This window comes from Kryptolebias marmoratus, linkage group LG21 (assembly GCF_001649575.2).
Source record: "Kryptolebias marmoratus isolate JLee-2015 linkage group LG21, ASM164957v2, whole genome shotgun sequence".
NCBI lineage: Eukaryota > Metazoa > Chordata > Actinopteri > Cyprinodontiformes > Rivulidae > Kryptolebias > Kryptolebias marmoratus.
The window spans coordinates 22319897-22341290 of record NC_051450.1 but is presented as its reverse complement, the minus strand read 5'-3'; the positions used below and the strand labels follow the sequence as shown (position 1 = coordinate 22341290).

The 21394-nt window shown below is 34.5% G+C and overlaps 2 protein-coding genes and 1 long non-coding RNA gene across 3 annotated transcripts in view; all 3 read right to left on the bottom strand.

Moving 5' to 3' along the window:
• Positions 1 to 19593, bottom strand: part of LOC108251257 (CD276 antigen) — a 45960-nt gene extending 26367 nt beyond the window's left edge. The window contains exon 1 of the mRNA XM_037973068.1: positions 19308 to 19593. Within this exon, the coding sequence (XP_037828996.1) occupies positions 19308 to 19374 (67 nt within the window). The 5' untranslated portion in view covers positions 19375 to 19593. The remainder of the gene's footprint in view (positions 1 to 19307) is intronic.
• Positions 1 to 21394, bottom strand: part of LOC108228352 (HERV-H LTR-associating protein 2) — a 96257-nt gene that overhangs the window by 71571 nt on the left and 3292 nt on the right. The window contains exon 3 of the mRNA XM_037973065.1: positions 17308 to 17574. Coding sequence (XP_037828993.1) covers positions 17308 to 17574 — 267 coding nt within the window. The remainder of the gene's footprint in view (positions 1 to 17307; positions 17575 to 21394) is intronic.
• Positions 619 to 15136, bottom strand: LOC112449960. Its single transcript, XR_003038510.2, has 2 exons — positions 1707 to 15136; positions 619 to 1509 (listed from the first exon to the last, which is right to left on the bottom strand). It is a non-coding gene; the product is annotated as an uncharacterized LOC112449960 (long non-coding RNA).

Sequence of the window (21394 nt, the reverse complement as noted above, 5' to 3'; positions counted from 1 at the left end):
TTATTCCCTCCACCAAGGAGGATGTTTTCAGTCGTCTTTGTTTGTTTGTCTGTCTGTTAGCAAGAATATATAAACACTAATAAACAGATTCGGATACTGTAGAAAAGTCTGTTTATTTCCCCTTCAGTTTGTCAGGAAAGTGCATTTCTGTTTTCAGCAGCAGAGCTGAGGATGTGGGGTTTTTGTCATCTTCTGTGTCTGGTTTTCATGATCCAGTTCTGTTCCTGTGATCCTTGGGTTTAAGTTTGTTCCCTGGATTTCCGGTGTGGTTGTGCCCCCCCTCAGTAGTTTTCCAGTCTTCCTGCCACACCCACTTCACCTGTTCTCTGTTACCTGTCGGCCCCAGCTGCCGCTTACCCTCAGCCCTTTAGCTTCAGGATGTTGTCGGCTCGTGCTGCAGTCAGGTTTTATTCCTCCTTATGTTTCCTGAGTTGTTTACCTTTGTTAGCCGCTTGTTTTGTTGTAATAAAACGAAGTTTTATTTTCTGGAGCTCCTCCTGTCAGTCTGGGTCCGATCCTCCAACTACACCTGACAAAAACTCACCAAATCTTTGCCAAACAGCTTGTTTTGCTGTTGACGTTTGTTTGGTGTTGTAAAGTCTGAAGAAACGAGACATATTGGTAATTTAACAAATATATTTATTTCACAAACAGGGGTCTCAGTAGCATGTGGAAGAACCGTACGCAGCCACAACAGCCTGGCTTCTCCTCAGGCTGCTCACCAGCTCGGTCACACACTGCTGTGGGGTTTGATTTATCTAAATACTCATTAAAGTTAAAAAAAAGTTTGACTACTGAGGGTTAAAATTCAGATAGTTTACAGAGAGACCAAGATTTTACCCCAAAGGATTCAAGAACAGCGTCTAATTTAATCTGGGTCATCTTTTTACAGAAGTTTTAATGTCAAGGGTTTCTTTTTCACACAGTAAAACAAATACAGAAACTTATTTCAATGATTCAGAAAACTACAAAATATTTCTTATTTTTATCTCAGTTGGTGTTTTATAAAACAAATCAAAGCTGCCTGGATTCCATCTGGAATCAGAGTTGGTTCTTCAGCTTCTGGACCGTTTGGTTTGAGAGGAAACACGGTGGATTTTTAAAAGCCAGTCTGCTGCTGAAAANAAACCAGACATATCTAAGCATGAGCTAAGACAGTCAGAAATAGTAGCTAAACTAAACAGATCTAAATATGACTAAATGTAAAGGAGGAGCATCAGGAGGGAAACAAAGAAAAACATGTTGGACTTTTATAAACCTGAGTCTGCTGCTGAAAACACAGATTTAAAAAAAAAGGTCCCAAAAAGCCCATCCTGTGTGATACCAGAGAACAAACATGTTGGTTTAGTTCATTTGATCCTTCAGTTTCTGTTGCAGGAGTTCATTTAATCTTCAGCTCTTCTTGTTTCCTTTTATTGCCCTATTATTGGATGAGATGTTTCCTCAGCAGAAGTTTGGTTTTCAGGAAGCAGAGGGACTTCATTCATCATCATCCCAGACTGGTTGTGTCTGTTTGTTAACACAAAATAAAACCTTAACATCCCACAGTGGACATTTAATCTAATATACGACATATTGTGTTTAAAAATGTAATCATAAACACAAGTTAGATGTCAGGGTAAAAGAAATTGTTTTAAATTTGAGACATTTTTTACTGTACTTTACACAGAGCAGTAGCAAATTTTAGGAAGAGGAGATTTACTTACTGGAAGTTCATTTTCACCTGGGACTGTTGGCTTTTTAAAAAGAAAAATGTCAATAAAAGGAGACAAACATCAACACAAAAAAACTGTAGTTCACACAGAGCAACTGGAAACGTAAAACAAAACATTTACTTAGGTTTTCAAACTTCATGAAACACAGCAGATTTGGGATTTTTGAAAACATAAAATATGAGTCAGGAGACAAATATCAACACTAAGAACAAACATAATACTGTAGTTCAGACAGAGCAACTGTACAGCTTAAATTATTTTTTTATTTATTTACTTTTATTTAACCAGGCAAATCTCATTGAGATCACAGATCTCTTTTTCAAGGGAGGCTAACATGCATGTTAGAGAATAGAGAAGAGATTTACTTACCATCGAAGGCTTCATGAAACACAGCAGATTTGGGATTTTTAAAAAGAAAAATATGAGTTAGGAGAAAAACATCAACACTAAGAACAAACATAATACTGTAATTCACACAGAGCAGCTGATCAACTTAATACAAGAGATTTATTTACTTCCTGATTGTTCATGTAACAGCAGATTTGGGATTTTTGGCCCTTTTTGTTTTTTTTAGACATAAAAATCACAACACAGCTGCTTTCATTTGTGCCACTCTTTTCTACACAGCTGGCATTTAACCTAATTTGCAACATATTGTGTTCTAGAAATATAAATACAAATTAGATGTTTCTACAGTCAACAGTGGCATTACTTAATACAAGAGATTTACTGACTGAGGAGTTCGGTTTCTGTTTGAAACACAGCAGATTTAGGATTTTTTAAAGAAAAAAAATGCGAGTTAGGAGACAAATATCAACACTAAGAATTATGATAATACTGTAGTTCAGACAGAGCAACTGTACAGCTTAAATTATTTTTTTATTTATTTACTTTTATTTAACCAGGCAAATCTCATTGAGATCACAGATCTCTTTTTCAAGGGAGGCTAACATGCATGTTAGAGAATAGAGAAGAGATTTACTTACCATCGAAGGCTTCATGAAACACAGCAGATTTGGGATTTTTAAAAAGAAAAATATGAGTTAGGAGAAAAACATCAACACTAAGAACAAACATAATACTGTAATTCACACAGAGCAGCTGATCAACTTAATACAAGAGATTTATTTACTTCCTGATTGTTCATGTAACAGCAGATTTGGGATTTTTGGCCCTTTTTGTTTTTTTTAGACATAAAAATCACAACACAGCTGCTTTCATTTGTGCCACTCTTTTCTACACAGCTGGCATTTAACCTAATTTGCAACATATTGTGTTCTAGAAATATAAATACAAATTAGATGTTTCTACAGTCAACAGTGGCATTACTTAATACAAGAGATTTACTGACTGAGGAGTTCGGTTTCTGTTTGAAACACAGCAGATTTAGGATTTTTTAAAGAAAAAAAATGCGAGTTAGGAGACAAATATCAACACTAAGAATTATGATAATACTGTAGTTCAGACAGAGCAACTGTACAGCTTAAATTATTTTTTTATTTATTTACTTTTATTTAACCAGGCAAATCTCATTGAGATCACAGATCTCTTTTTCAAGGGAGGCTAACATGCATGTTAGAGAATAGAGAAGAGATTTACTTACCATCGAAGGCTTCATGAAACACAGCAGATTTGGGATTTTTAAAAAGAAAAATATGAGTTAGGAGAAAAACATCAACACTAAGAACAAACATAATACTGTAATTCACACAGAGCAGCTGATCAACTTAATACAAGAGATTTATTTACTTCCTGATTGTTCATGTAACAGCAGATTTGGGATTTTTGGCCCTTTTTGTTTTTTTTAGACATAAAAATCACAACACAGCTGCTTTCATTTGTGCCACTCTTTTCTACACAGCTGGCATTTAACCTAATTTGCAACATATTGTGTTCTAGAAATATAAATACAAATTAGATGTTTCTACAGTCAACAGTGGCATTACTTAATACAAGAGATTTACTGACTGAGGAGTTCGGTTTCTGTTTGAAACACAGCAGATTTAGGATTTTTTAAAGAAAAAAAATGCGAGTTAGGAGACAAATATCAACACTAAGAATTATGATAATACTGTAGTTCAGACAGAGCAACTGTACAGCTTAAATTATTTTTTTATTTATTTACTTTTATTTAACCAGGCAAATCTCATTGAGATCACAGATCTCTTTTTCAAGGGAGGCTAACATGCATGTTAGAGAATAGAGAAGAGATTTACTTACCATCGAAGGCTTCATGAAACACAGCAGATTTGGGATTTTTAAAAAGAAAAATATGAGTTAGGAGAAAAACATCAACACTAAGAACAAACATAATACTGTAATTCACACAGAGCAGCTGATCAACTTAATACAAGAGATTTATTTACTTCCTGATTGTTCATGTAACAGCAGATTTGGGATTTTTGGCCCTTTTTGTTTTTTTTAGACATAAAAATCACAACACAGCTGCTTTCATTTGTGCCACTCTTTTCTACACAGCTGGCATTTAACCTAATTTGCAACATATTGTGTTCTAGAAATATAAATACAAATTAGATGTTTCTACAGTCAACAGTGGCATTACTTAATACAAGAGATTTACTGACTGAGGAGTTCGGTTTCTGTTTGAAACACAGCAGATTTAGGATTTTTTAAAGAAAAAAAATGCGAGTTAGGAGACAAATATCAACACTAAGAATTATGATAATACTGTAGTTCAGACAGAGCAACTGTACAGCTTAAATTATTTTTTTATTTATTTACTTTTATTTAACCAGGCAAATCTCATTGAGATCACAGATCTCTTTTTCAAGGGAGGCTAACATGCATGTTAGAGAATAGAGAAGAGATTTACTTACCATCGAAGGCTTCATGAAACACAGCAGATTTGGGATTTTTAAAAAGAAAAATATGAGTTAGGAGAAAAACATCAACACTAAGAACAAACATAATACTGTAATTCACACAGAGCAGCTGATCAACTTAATACAAGAGATTTATTTACTTCCTGATTGTTCATGTAACAGCAGATTTGGGATTTTTGGCCCTTTTTGTTTTTTTTAGACATAAAAATCACAACACAGCTGCTTTCATTTGTGCCACTCTTTTCTACACAGCTGGCATTTAACCTAATTTGCAACATATTGTGTTCTAGAAATATAAATACAAATTAGATGTTTCTACAGTCAACAGTGGCATTACTTAATACAAGAGATTTACTGACTGAGGAGTTCGGTTTCTGTTTGAAACACAGCAGATTTAGGATTTTTTAAAGAAAAAAAATGCGAGTTAGGAGACAAATATCAACACTAAGAATTATGATAATACTGTAGTTCAGACAGAGCAACTGTACAGCTTAAATTATTTTTTTATTTATTTACTTTTATTTAACCAGGCAAATCTCATTGAGATCACAGATCTCTTTTTCAAGGGAGGCTAACATGCATGTTAGAGAATAGAGAAGAGATTTACTTACCATCGAAGGCTTCATGAAACACAGCAGATTTGGGATTTTTAAAAAGAAAAATATGAGTTAGGAGAAAAACATCAACACTAAGAACAAACATAATACTGTAATTCACACAGAGCAGCTGATCAACTTAATACAAGAGATTTATTTACTTCCTGATTGTTCATGTAACAGCAGATTTGGGATTTTTGGCCCTTTTTGTTTTTTTTAGACATAAAAATCACAACACAGCTGCTTTCATTTGTGCCACTCTTTTCTACACAGCTGGCATTTAACCTAATTTGCAACATATTGTGTTCTAGAAATATAAATACAAATTAGATGTTTCTACAGTCAACAGTGGCATTACTTAATACAAGAGATTTACTGACTGAGGAGTTCGGTTTCTGTTTGAAACACAGCAGATTTAGGATTTTTTAAAGAAAAAAAATGCGAGTTAGGAGACAAATATCAACACTAAGAATTATGATAATACTGTAGTTCAGACAGAGCAACTGTACAGCTTAAATTATTTTTTTATTTATTTACTTTTATTTAACCAGGCAAATCTCATTGAGATCACAGATCTCTTTTTCAAGGGAGGCTAACATGCATGTTAGAGAATAGAGAAGAGATTTACTTACCATCGAAGGCTTCATGAAACACAGCAGATTTGGGATTTTTAAAAAGAAAAATATGAGTTAGGAGAAAAACATCAACACTAAGAACAAACATAATACTGTAATTCACACAGAGCAGCTGATCAACTTAATACAAGAGATTTATTTACTTCCTGATTGTTCATGTAACAGCAGATTTGGGATTTTTGGCCCTTTTTGTTTTTTTTAGACATAAAAATCACAACACAGCTGCTTTCATTTGTGCCACTCTTTTCTACACAGCTGGCATTTAACCTAATTTGCAACATATTGTGTTCTAGAAATATAAATACAAATTAGATGTTTCTACAGTCAACAGTGGCATTACTTAATACAAGAGATTTACTGACTGAGGAGTTCGGTTTCTGTTTGAAACACAGCAGATTTAGGATTTTTTAAAGAAAAAAAATGCGAGTTAGGAGACAAATATCAACACTAAGAATTATGATAATACTGTAGTTCAGACAGAGCAACTGTACAGCTTAAATTATTTTTTTATTTATTTACTTTTATTTAACCAGGCAAATCTCATTGAGATCACAGATCTCTTTTTCAAGGGAGGCTAACATGCATGTTAGAGAATAGAGAAGAGATTTACTTACCATCGAAGGCTTCATGAAACACAGCAGATTTGGGATTTTTAAAAAGAAAAATATGAGTTAGGAGAAAAACATCAACACTAAGAACAAACATAATACTGTAATTCACACAGAGCAGCTGATCAACTTAATACAAGAGATTTATTTACTTCCTGATTGTTCATGTAACAGCAGATTTGGGATTTTTGGCCCTTTTTGTTTTTTTTAGACATAAAAATCACAACACAGCTGCTTTCATTTGTGCCACTCTTTTCTACACAGCTGGCATTTAACCTAATTTGCAACATATTGTGTTCTAGAAATATAAATACAAATTAGATGTTTCTACAGTCAACAGTGGCATTACTTAATACAAGAGATTTACTGACTGAGGAGTTCGGTTTCTGTTTGAAACACAGCAGATTTAGGATTTTTTAAAGAAAAAAAATGCGAGTTAGGAGACAAATATCAACACTAAGAATTATGATAATACTGTAGTTCAGACAGAGCAACTGTACAGCTTAAATTATTTTTTTATTTATTTACTTTTATTTAACCAGGCAAATCTCATTGAGATCACAGATCTCTTTTTCAAGGGAGGCTAACATGCATGTTAGAGAATAGAGAAGAGATTTACTTACCATCGAAGGCTTCATGAAACACAGCAGATTTGGGATTTTTAAAAAGAAAAATATGAGTTAGGAGAAAAACATCAACACTAAGAACAAACATAATACTGTAATTCACACAGAGCAGCTGATCAACTTAATACAAGAGATTTATTTACTTCCTGATTGTTCATGTAACAGCAGATTTGGGATTTTTGGCCCTTTTTGTTTTTTTTAGACATAAAAATCACAACACAGCTGCTTTCATTTGTGCCACTCTTTTCTACACAGCTGGCATTTAACCTAATTTGCAACATATTGTGTTCTAGAAATATAAATACAAATTAGATGTTTCTACAGTCAACAGTGGCATTACTTAATACAAGAGATTTACTGACTGAGGAGTTCGGTTTCTGTTTGAAACACAGCAGATTTAGGATTTTTTAAAGAAAAAAAATGCGAGTTAGGAGACAAATATCAACACTAAGAATTATGATAATACTGTAGTTCAGACAGAGCAACTGTACAGCTTAAATTATTTTTTTATTTATTTACTTTTATTTAACCAGGCAAATCTCATTGAGATCACAGATCTCTTTTTCAAGGGAGGCTAACATGCATGTTAGAGAATAGAGAAGAGATTTACTTACCATCGAAGGCTTCATGAAACACAGCAGATTTGGGATTTTTAAAAAGAAAAATATGAGTTAGGAGAAAAACATCAACACTAAGAACAAACATAATACTGTAATTCACACAGAGCAGCTGATCAACTTAATACAAGAGATTTATTTACTTCCTGATTGTTCATGTAACAGCAGATTTGGGATTTTTGGCCCTTTTTGTTTTTTTTAGACATAAAAATCACAACACAGCTGCTTTCATTTGTGCCACTCTTTTCTACACAGCTGGCATTTAACCTAATTTGCAACATATTGTGTTCTAGAAATATAAATACAAATTAGATGTTTCTACAGTCAACAGTGGCATTACTTAATACAAGAGATTTACTGACTGAGGAGTTCGGTTTCTGTTTGAAACACAGCAGATTTAGGATTTTTTAAAGAAAAAAAATGCGAGTTAGGAGACAAATATCAACACTAAGAATTATGATAATACTGTAGTTCAGACAGAGCAACTGTACAGCTTAAATTATTTTTTTATTTATTTACTTTTATTTAACCAGGCAAATCTCATTGAGATCACAGATCTCTTTTTCAAGGGAGGCTAACATGCATGTTAGAGAATAGAGAAGAGATTTACTTACCATCGAAGGCTTCATGAAACACAGCAGATTTGGGATTTTTAAAAAGAAAAATATGAGTTAGGAGAAAAACATCAACACTAAGAACAAACATAATACTGTAATTCACACAGAGCAGCTGATCAACTTAATACAAGAGATTTATTTACTTCCTGATTGTTCATGTAACAGCAGATTTGGGATTTTTGGCCCTTTTTGTTTTTTTTAGACATAAAAATCACAACACAGCTGCTTTCATTTGTGCCACTCTTTTCTACACAGCTGGCATTTAACCTAATTTGCAACATATTGTGTTCTAGAAATATAAATACAAATTAGATGTTTCTACAGTCAACAGTGGCATTACTTAATACAAGAGATTTACTGACTGAGGAGTTCGGTTTCTGTTTGAAACACAGCAGATTTAGGATTTTTTAAAGAAAAAAAATGCGAGTTAGGAGACAAATATCAACACTAAGAATTATGATAATACTGTAGTTCAGACAGAGCAACTGTACAGCTTAAATTATTTTTTTATTTATTTACTTTTATTTAACCAGGCAAATCTCATTGAGATCACAGATCTCTTTTTCAAGGGAGGCTAACATGCATGTTAGAGAATAGAGAAGAGATTTACTTACCATCGAAGGCTTCATGAAACACAGCAGATTTGGGATTTTTAAAAAGAAAAATATGAGTTAGGAGAAAAACATCAACACTAAGAACAAACATAATACTGTAATTCACACAGAGCAGCTGATCAACTTAATACAAGAGATTTATTTACTTCCTGATTGTTCATGTAACAGCAGATTTGGGATTTTTGGCCCTTTTTGTTTTTTTTAGACATAAAAATCACAACACAGCTGCTTTCATTTGTGCCACTCTTTTCTACACAGCTGGCATTTAACCTAATTTGCAACATATTGTGTTCTAGAAATATAAATACAAATTAGATGTTTCTACAGTCAACAGTGGCATTACTTAATACAAGAGATTTACTGACTGAGGAGTTCGGTTTCTGTTTGAAACACAGCAGATTTAGGATTTTTTAAAGAAAAAAAATGCGAGTTAGGAGACAAATATCAACACTAAGAATTATGATAATACTGTAGTTCAGACAGAGCAACTGTACAGCTTAAATTATTTTTTTATTTATTTACTTTTATTTAACCAGGCAAATCTCATTGAGATCACAGATCTCTTTTTCAAGGGAGGCTAACATGCATGTTAGAGAATAGAGAAGAGATTTACTTACCATCGAAGGCTTCATGAAACACAGCAGATTTGGGATTTTTAAAAAGAAAAATATGAGTTAGGAGAAAAACATCAACACTAAGAACAAACATAATACTGTAATTCACACAGAGCAGCTGATCAACTTAATACAAGAGATTTATTTACTTCCTGATTGTTCATGTAACAGCAGATTTGGGATTTTTGGCCCTTTTTGTTTTTTTTAGACATAAAAATCACAACACAGCTGCTTTCATTTGTGCCACTCTTTTCTACACAGCTGGCATTTAACCTAATTTGCAACATATTGTGTTCTAGAAATATAAATACAAATTAGATGTTTCTACAGTCAACAGTGGCATTACTTAATACAAGAGATTTACTGACTGAGGAGTTCGGTTTCTGTTTGAAACACAGCAGATTTAGGATTTTTTAAAGAAAAAAAATGCGAGTTAGGAGACAAATATCAACACTAAGAATTATGATAATACTGTAGTTCAGACAGAGCAACTGTACAGCTTAAATTATTTTTTTATTTATTTACTTTTATTTAACCAGGCAAATCTCATTGAGATCACAGATCTCTTTTTCAAGGGAGGCTAACATGCATGTTAGAGAATAGAGAAGAGATTTACTTACCATCGAAGGCTTCATGAAACACAGCAGATTTGGGATTTTTAAAAAGAAAAATATGAGTTAGGAGAAAAACATCAACACTAAGAACAAACATAATACTGTAATTCACACAGAGCAGCTGATCAACTTAATACAAGAGATTTATTTACTTCCTGATTGTTCATGTAACAGCAGATTTGGGATTTTTGGCCCTTTTTGTTTTTTTTAGACATAAAAATCACAACACAGCTGCTTTCATTTGTGCCACTCTTTTCTACACAGCTGGCATTTAACCTAATTTGCAACATATTGTGTTCTAGAAATATAAATACAAATTAGATGTTTCTACAGTCAACAGTGGCATTACTTAATACAAGAGATTTACTGACTGAGGAGTTCGGTTTCTGTTTGAAACACAGCAGATTTAGGATTTTTTAAAGAAAAAAAATGCGAGTTAGGAGACAAATATCAACACTAAGAATTATGATAATACTGTAGTTCAGACAGAGCAACTGTACAGCTTAAATTATTTTTTTATTTATTTACTTTTATTTAACCAGGCAAATCTCATTGAGATCACAGATCTCTTTTTCAAGGGAGGCTAACATGCATGTTAGAGAATAGAGAAGAGATTTACTTACCATCGAAGGCTTCATGAAACACAGCAGATTTGGGATTTTTAAAAAGAAAAATATGAGTTAGGAGAAAAACATCAACACTAAGAACAAACATAATACTGTAATTCACACAGAGCAGCTGATCAACTTAATACAAGAGATTTATTTACTTCCTGATTGTTCATGTAACAGCAGATTTGGGATTTTTGGCCCTTTTTGTTTTTTTTAGACATAAAAATCACAACACAGCTGCTTTCATTTGTGCCACTCTTTTCTACACAGCTGGCATTTAACCTAATTTGCAACATATTGTGTTCTAGAAATATAAATACAAATTAGATGTTTCTACAGTCAACAGTGGCATTACTTAATACAAGAGATTTACTGACTGAGGAGTTCGGTTTCTGTTTGAAACACAGCAGATTTAGGATTTTTTAAAGAAAAAAAATGCGAGTTAGGAGACAAATATCAACACTAAGAATTATGATAATACTGTAGTTCAGACAGAGCAACTGTACAGCTTAAATTATTTTTTTATTTATTTACTTTTATTTAACCAGGCAAATCTCATTGAGATCACAGATCTCTTTTTCAAGGGAGGCTAACATGCATGTTAGAGAATAGAGAAGAGATTTACTTACCATCGAAGGCTTCATGAAACACAGCAGATTTGGGATTTTTAAAAAGAAAAATATGAGTTAGGAGAAAAACATCAACACTAAGAACAAACATAATACTGTAATTCACACAGAGCAGCTGATCAACTTAATACAAGAGATTTATTTACTTCCTGATTGTTCATGTAACAGCAGATTTGGGATTTTTGGCCCTTTTTGTTTTTTTTAGACATAAAAATCACAACACAGCTGCTTTCATTTGTGCCACTCTTTTCTACACAGCTGGCATTTAACCTAATTTGCAACATATTGTGTTCTAGAAATATAAATACAAATTAGATGTTTCTACAGTCAACAGTGGCATTACTTAATACAAGAGATTTACTGACTGAGGAGTTCGGTTTCTGTTTGAAACACAGCAGATTTAGGATTTTTTAAAGAAAAAAAATGCGAGTTAGGAGACAAATATCAACACTAAGAATTATGATAATACTGTAGTTCAGACAGAGCAACTGTACAGCTTAAATTATTTTTTTATTTATTTACTTTTATTTAACCAGGCAAATCTCATTGAGATCACAGATCTCTTTTTCAAGGGAGGCTAACATGCATGTTAGAGAATAGAGAAGAGATTTACTTACCATCGAAGGCTTCATGAAACACAGCAGATTTGGGATTTTTAAAAAGAAAAATATGAGTTAGGAGAAAAACATCAACACTAAGAACAAACATAATACTGTAATTCACACAGAGCAGCTGATCAACTTAATACAAGAGATTTATTTACTTCCTGATTGTTCATGTAACAGCAGATTTGGGATTTTTGGCCCTTTTTGTTTTTTTTAGACATAAAAATCACAACACAGCTGCTTTCATTTGTGCCACTCTTTTCTACACAGCTGGCATTTAACCTAATTTGCAACATATTGTGTTCTAGAAATATAAATACAAATTAGATGTTTCTACAGTCAACAGTGGCATTACTTAATACAAGAGATTTACTGACTGAGGAGTTCGGTTTCTGTTTGAAACACAGCAGATTTAGGATTTTTTAAAGAAAAAAAATGCGAGTTAGGAGACAAATATCAACACTAAGAATTATGATAATACTGTAGTTCAGACAGAGCAACTGTACAGCTTAAATTATTTTTTTATTTATTTACTTTTATTTAACCAGGCAAATCTCATTGAGATCACAGATCTCTTTTTCAAGGGAGGCTAACATGCATGTTAGAGAATAGAGAAGAGATTTACTTACCATCGAAGGCTTCATGAAACACAGCAGATTTGGGATTTTTAAAAAGAAAAATATGAGTTAGGAGAAAAACATCAACACTAAGAACAAACATAATACTGTAATTCACACAGAGCAGCTGATCAACTTAATACAAGAGATTTATTTACTTCCTGATTGTTCATGTAACAGCAGATTTGGGATTTTTGGCCCTTTTTGTTTTTTTTAGACATAAAAATCACAACACAGCTGCTTTCATTTGTGCCACTCTTTTCTACACAGCTGGCATTTAACCTAATTTGCAACATATTGTGTTCTAGAAATATAAATACAAATTAGATGTTTCTACAGTCAACAGTGGCATTACTTAATACAAGAGATTTACTGACTGAGGAGTTCGGTTTCTGTTTGAAACACAGCAGATTTAGGATTTTTTAAAGAAAAAAAATGCGAGTTAGGAGACAAATATCAACACTAAGAATTATGATAATACTGTAGTTCAGACAGAGCAACTGTACAGCTTAAATTATTTTTTTATTTATTTACTTTTATTTAACCAGGCAAATCTCATTGAGATCACAGATCTCTTTTTCAAGGGAGGCTAACATGCATGTTAGAGAATAGAGAAGAGATTTACTTACCATCGAAGGCTTCATGAAACACAGCAGATTTGGGATTTTTAAAAAGAAAAATATGAGTTAGGAGAAAAACATCAACACTAAGAACAAACATAATACTGTAATTCACACAGAGCAGCTGATCAACTTAATACAAGAGATTTATTTACTTCCTGATTGTTCATGTAACAGCAGATTTGGGATTTTTGGCCCTTTTTGTTTTTTTTAGACATAAAAATCACAACACAGCTGCTTTCATTTGTGCCACTCTTTTCTACACAGCTGGCATTTAACCTAATTTGCAACATATTGTGTTCTAGAAATATAAATACAAATTAGATGTTTCTACAGTCAACAGTGGCATTACTTAATACAAGAGATTTACTGACTGAGGAGTTCGGTTTCTGTTTGAAACACAGCAGATTTAGGATTTTTTAAAGAAAAAAAATGCGAGTTAGGAGACAAATATCAACACTAAGAATTATGATAATACTGTAGTTCAGACAGAGCAACTGTACAGCTTAAATTATTTTTTTATTTATTTACTTTTATTTAACCAGGCAAATCTCATTGAGATCACAGATCTCTTTTTCAAGGGAGGCTAACATGCATGTTAGAGAATAGAGAAGAGATTTACTTACCATCGAAGGCTTCATGAAACACAGCAGATTTGGGATTTTTAAAAAGAAAAATATGAGTTAGGAGAAAAACATCAACACTAAGAACAAACATAATACTGTAATTCACACAGAGCAGCTGATCAACTTAATACAAGAGATTTATTTACTTCCTGATTGTTCATGTAACAGCAGATTTGGGATTTTTGGCCCTTTTTGTTTTTTTTAGACATAAAAATCACAACACAGCTGCTTTCATTTGTGCCACTCTTTTCTACACAGCTGGCATTTAACCTAATTTGCAACATATTGTGTTCTAGAAATATAAATACAAATTAGATGTTTCTACAGTCAACAGTGGCATTACTTAATACAAGAGATTTACTGACTGAGGAGTTCGGTTTCTGTTTGAAACACAGCAGATTTAGGATTTTTTAAAGAAAAAAAATGCGAGTTAGGAGACAAATATCAACACTAAGAATTATGATAATACTGTAGTTCAGACAGAGCAACTGTACAGCTTAAATTATTTTTTTATTTATTTACTTTTATTTAACCAGGCAAATCTCATTGAGATCACAGATCTCTTTTTCAAGGGAGGCTAACATGCATGTTAGAGAATAGAGAAGAGATTTACTTACCATCGAAGGCTTCATGAAACACAGCAGATTTGGGATTTTTAAAAAGAAAAATATGAGTTAGGAGAAAAACATCAACACTAAGAACAAACATAATACTGTAATTCACACAGAGCAGCTGATCAACTTAATACAAGAGATTTATTTACTTCCTGATTGTTCATGTAACAGCAGATTTGGGATTTTTGGCCCTTTTTGTTTTTTTTAGACATAAAAATCACAACACAGCTGCTTTCATTTGTGCCACTCTTTTCTACACAGCTGGCATTTAACCTAATTTGCAACATATTGTGTTCTAGAAATATAAATACAAATTAGATGTTTCTACAGTCAACAGTGGCATTACTTAATACAAGAGATTTACTGACTGAGGAGTTCGGTTTCTGTTTGAAACACAGCAGATTTAGGATTTTTTAAAGAAAAAAAATGCGAGTTAGGAGACAAATATCAACACTAAGAATTATGATAATACTGTAGTTCAGACAGAGCAACTGTACAGCTTAAATTATTTTTTTATTTATTTACTTTTATTTAACCAGGCAAATCTCATTGAGATCACAGATCTCTTTTTCAAGGGAGGCTAACATGCATGTTAGAGAATAGAGAAGAGATTTACTTACCATCGAAGGCTTCATGAAACACAGCAGATTTGGGATTTTTAAAAAGAAAAATATGAGTTAGGAGAAAAACATCAACACTAAGAACAAACATAATACTGTAATNGATAAAGACGATGATTTCAACTTCAGGTAGTATACCTGAAACAGAAATCTCAAATAAATGAAGTGTCCCAGCTACTTTTACCTACAGTTCAATGTCTGTAACATCACACACAATTTGCATATAACTGACAGTATATTGGAGTTTCACAACTTGTAACTTACATTACATCTTACATTTATTCAGCCTCTGAAAGAACTTACTTATCCTGAGAAAGATGTTAGAAATGATGGTCTCCTCCTTGTTTCTGGCTTCACACGTGTAAACTCCTTCATGTGTTGAAGATAAATCCTTTAACGTGAGGCTGCCGGACTCTGAAACCTCCTCCACGTGTTTCCTCCACTCCTCTGACACTCTGGAGGAGGTTTCACCCTCAGTCTTTGTCAGGATGATCTGACTGTGGTTGAACCTCCAGGTGAAGTTTGAGACAGGAACGTCTGAGGAGCTGCAGGGGATTGTTGCTTCAGTTTCTGACCCATCCACTGAAGCTGAAATGATACAATACAAAATTATAAAAATCAAAGGAAACTAATACTGTACCACCTCTCTTCTACAGATAAATCCATAAATGTTGGCATCTTAAGGAGGAAGCCTAAGCAAATTCAGGAATAATGCAGATATTTATGGATGCATAAGCCAGCAATAATAATACAAAAGGCATCATTGGCAAACTTTACAGAAAAGACTCAGCATAAGTGATGCATCCTTACTAAGGATATTTATGATTGCAAGCAAGAAGGCAGTTCCAGCCAAGCCCCCCCACCCCGAAGCTCTTCAGAAATATTATAAACTTGATTCACATCATGGAAACATGAACTTTTTCACTACGACTCCAGAAAGAGAAAAGAGAGAGACTATGGGAAAATAGGATTGCCCCCTATTTAGAGACCTGTAACAGTTACCCATGTGAATCAGAAACATATCTGCTTTGCAGAGTGTCATATATCCTGCATCTGGGATTTTATTTGTCTTTTCTTTGTGACTCAGAGCAGTAATGTGCTGTAAATCACAATGTCTACTTTCTTTTGTATTGCCCTCAGTTGTTTGTTCCTGTATTAAAACAAAAAATAAAGTTTAAAAACAGCTGAAATATTTAGAACATAATTTACCGAAAACCATACAGCAACCATAATTTACAGTATTTCCATGTATTTAGGAGTCAGTGTTCATGAGTCTGACAGCTGCAGGATAAAAACTGAGTCATTAGGTCCAGGCTTTAATAAAGGGAGAGAACAGCTTCTGTGCAGGATCTCAAGTCCTTCATGAAACTTAGAGCTTTCCTCCTGCAGCAGGTGGTGTAGATGTCCTGTACCTGGGGTAGAACCAGTGGTTCTAGAGGCAGTTTGAACAGTGATTTCTGATCCTGTGTCAAGATGTTTCCAACCCAAACCAGTTTACATCCAGTTAGGATGTTTTCTATTGTGGACCAGTAAAAAACAACCAACACCTTTTGTAATACTAGCCAAAATGTTTGAAGCACCTAAGAAAATAAAGTCTCTGTTGGGTTTATGTGCAGAGATCATGAGAGTGAGTCAGAGATGAGAATGCCAAGAAACTTGAAGTTGTTTACAATTTAATTCCTGGTTTTCTTATAAAAACCGGTGACTGAGTGTTTTATGTTGTTCTAAAATCAACAATAAGCTTTTTTATTTTGTCTGCATTCATGGTCAAGTTCTTGTTACAGCACTACAGTTATTTATTTCACCTCTGAAAGCTGTCTCATTATTTGTAACAAATCCTATTACTGTAGTAATGTCAGTAAATTTAACCCTATAATTAGCAACACAGGCATTATTCTACAAGCTGTTCAACAGTGGGCTGAGGCCACAGCCTTGTGGGACTCTGAGAAGAAGTGATAGTTAATGAAAGTGATATGTGTCCAGAGATAAATTGTTCCAACAGGGACAAGAAGAACAGATGGATCAGGAAGATCACTTTGAACCAGGATTTGGTCTGATTGCTGTGAGGAGCAGTTTGTGTCTGAGGAAAGGAGAGGTTCCTTAATGCTGCACAGGTCGGTGAGGAAAAATCTAAATGTGTTAAAAAAATGTATTAGATGCATTTTTTAAAAATAAATAATAGAGCAAAAGATAGGTCTTACTTTGGTGTTTAATTGAGTGTCAAAAGTGTAATGAATTGGAAAAACAACATGTTGCTGTTGCTTACTTGGTTTATTTAAAGTCCCTCTCCTCTGGTTCCTCTGGGTTCTGACGGTGCAGCTGTAGCTCAGATCAGGATCTCTGTCTGAAACCATCAGAGAGCTGCTGATGCTGTAAAGCTGCTCTTCAGTCTGCTGGACTCTGGGTCTGTCCTGGAGCTCCATGTTGGATGGAGGGCTGGTGGACCAGGTGAGTTCAGGTTCAGGGTAGATCCCCTCTGAGCTGCAGGTGATCCTGTTTCCTTCCTGAGAGATGCTGACCTCACTGACTGGAGCTGCAAACAAAAACATGCAACTTTATCAGGAGCTGCAGCAGAAAAACAGCCAGACAACAAAATTTAAAGACATCTTACTTTCTGTTTTAAGGTTAATAAATGATTTTTGATTCCCTCCGGTGGTGCTGGTGAAACACTGATATCTCCCCTGATCCTGAACCTTCACTCCTCTCAGCAGCAGGGAGGCGTTTCCTCTGGAGATCTGATCCTTGAACAGAGATGTTCTGCCTTTGAACCTTTGGTCCTGGTGTCCCAGCTGGTCTTGGTTACTATAGTAGGAATGAATATGAGGGTCTCCTGTTATCAGGTAAATCCAGTGGATGACTGGATCAGAATCGAACTGGAACTGACAGGGTAAAAGGCAGCTGCTGCTGAAAACACAGGTCACCTCAGTGTCTGTAAGGTAAGAAAGGACACATCATTGGAAAGTTACTGCAGGTAAATACATTCTGCTTCTTGCTGCTCTTTAAGTATTCAGTTATTTTATCAGACCTGCTCATGTTTTATATTATACTTATTAAAGCTGATGCAGACTGATGCAGGTGAACTGAATAAAACCTGATTTTACTGTTGGGCAACAAGCAAACCAACAATGTTTCCAGAATTAAAAACAACCATCATGGCTCTGCAGAATCACTGACTCAGACAGCATTTGTAGAGATGTGAACAACAGTCTGTCATGGCAGAGAGCTGAGACTAAAAGCACAGCTGTTTATTTACCAGGAGGTCTACCTTCCAACCCTCAGCTCTGATCAGGAGTGGTGGGTAGTGACCGACAGAAAGAGGCTGAAAATCCAAAAACCTAAATAAACTTCCTTTTAAAGCTGTCCTGGCTCACCCTTTAGGATCAGAGTCAGATATCTGATAAGAGTTCAGAGTCGCTTTTCAAACACAACAAACACCAGAACCAAGGTCCAAACTGGCATTAAAGACAGGAAGGATTCTGTTGCATTATCACCCACCACCAAAAGACAAAAGGCAGGAGACTTTAGAAAACAAAAAATGTCTCTAATTCAGTCACAGATACAGATACTGAGCTAAAATTGGACGTGTTTGTAACTGAGAGGCACACCTGATCCACTTATTGTGAACCTTGGGTCCAGAGAGACAAAGTGATATAAGATAACTTTATTTAAACTTGAATTTAAAGTAATATATCCTATATGGTGAAAGAAACAAGAAAGGAAATACATTAAAATGTATTATTCTGCTGTATCTTGTTTTTAATAATGAGGAAATGTTGTCAGGACTTTTGAATCCAAACTATGCAACAAGTGAACTTACAGGTTCTTCTGCTTTTTGTTTTTATGTGAGAAATGTTTCTGAACAGGTTTCAGGTAAAACTTTAAGATCATTACTGTTTAAGAAATGATTTAGTTTCTCAGTCACAGTTTAAAGTTTATTTAAAGTCATTTATTCATGAAATGCTTCTAGTTTTGTCTTCCTGACTTGACTTTAACAGGTTTCTGTTAAAGATTTCTGCCTTCAATCATTAAAAACTCCTCCTAAATTTCCCTGAAATATTTCAAAATAATAAACCACATACAGTTTTATTATAAACTGCGAGAAGCTTTAAGAAAACCCTTGTTATTTTATATTAATACCTGCCTGTTAAGCATTTAAATTAAACTTTTAAAGTGTTGTTGGTTTCGTTTCCTTTTACCCTCACAGAAACACAATGTACCTTTTTTTAACAGGTTTCAAACTGAAGCTTCAGTAAATGTTTCACTCACCTCCTCTAGAAAGAGTCCACAGACAAATCAGAACCACCAGAACCATAAAATTCTTGTTCTCAGACATCGTCTTCTAAGTAACGATCCGACTGCAGCGGCGTCTTCCTCGTATGAGTCAAGCCTTCGAAGTCTGAGACTTCAGGTGTGGCACAAATGCTTTAAATATTTAATCTTAAACTGTGAACAATTACTGTCAGGACAAAAAGCATCTGATTCTCAAAGAATCAGCATAAAATTTACCGTCTCCAGAGAGCTGTTGGTATTTGTGTCTCTGAGGAAGAGGAGCAATTTGCTGCACTGCTGCCTTCACAAACAGAGGGCAGAATCAATTCATCTTCTTATCCAGTAATGAGTGTCAGGCGTTGTTTCATCTACAAATAGTTAAAATAAACTTTGTAAAACCTTATGACTGCAGAACATTGGATTTTGCAACGAGGCAGTAAATATCAAATACAGATAATGTAGGGATGAAATGGTTTAGTTTGTTGCAATTAATTGTGTAAACTGACCCAAAACTGTATAAGATGAGTCATTCTTCAGCTTCTGAAGGACCAGAAGGTTGTATGGATGTGGTTAGTTTAAGTGCTGGTAAAAATTAAAACCTAAAAGGAGGCTGACTGCAGGTAATGTTCTGAAGAGGAGCACCGCCTGTCAGACCGCAACAGGCCGCCTCCCGCTGTCTGATGATTGTTGTCTTTATACACAAGCTTTTAAATCATTATTATTATAGATTTTTAGACACATTGAAATCGAGGAACATTTCTGGGCAACAAGTGTGGAAAACAAACACAAATCAGCTGAGGAAACATGACTGATGACGAATGAAGCCTTTCTCCAGGTGCAGACCTGCCTCTGCTTCACCTGGAGATCTCAGAGTTTAATCCCAGACAGGAAGTAGTTCATCAGAAACAAGAAAGAGAGAAACTCCTACTATACCTGACAAAAACTCACCAAATCTTTGCCAAACAGCTTGTTTTGCTGTTGACGTTTGTTTGGTGTTGTAAAGTCTGAAGAAACGAGACATATTGGTAATTTAACAAATATATTTATTTCACAAACAGGGGTCTCAGTAGCATGTGGAAGAACCGTACGCAGCCACAACAGCCTGGCTTCTCCTCAGGCTGCTCACCAGCTCGGTCACACACTGCTGTGGGGTTTGATTTATCTAAATACTCATTAAAGTTAAAAAAAAGTTTGACTACTGAGGGTTAAAATTCAGATAGTTTACAGAGAGACCAAGATTTTACCCCAAAGGATTCAAGAACAGCGTCTAATTTAATCTGGGTCATCTTTTTACAGAAGTTTTAATGTCAAGGGTTTCTTTTTCACACAGTAAAACAAATACAGAAACTTATTTCAATGATTCAGAAAACTACAAAATATTTCTTATTTTTATCTCAGTTGGTGTTTTATAAAACAAATCAAAGCTGCCTGGATTCCATCTGGAATCAGAGTTGGTTCTTCAGCTTCTGGACCGTTTGGTTTGAGAGGAAACACGGTGGATTTTTAAAAGCCAGTCTGCTGCTGAAAACCTCACAATTAAAGTAAAAAGTACAAATTTTCAAGGTTCAAATGGAAACTGTCCTTCAGTGATGACACTAAGGTGTCAGTGCAACTTAGTGTTTAACTTTTTGAACTTGAGTCCAACATTGGAGTGTCCTCAGTAATGTCTTTGTCTTGTGTCTTGTCTTCAGCAGATGATGTTCCATTTGATTTATCTTGTTCCTGATCGTTGGTTTCTGTTGAACTTGTGCCCAACATTGGAGTGTCCTCAGTAATTTCTTCGTGTTGTGGATCCTGGGTATCTTTAAAGGTTCCACCAGCGTCAGGCCGATCTTCAGCAGATGATGTTCCATTTGATTTATCTTGTTCCTGATCGTTAGTTTCTGTTGAACTTGAGTCCAACGTTGGAGTGTCCTCAGTAATGTCTTTGTCTTGTGTCTTGTCTTCAGCAGAGGATGTTCCATTTGATTTATTTTGTTCCTGATCGTTGGTTTCTGTTGAACTTGTGCCCAACATTGGAGTGTCCTCAGTAATTTCTTCATCTTGTGGATCCTGGGTATCTTTAAAGGTTCCACCAGCGTCAG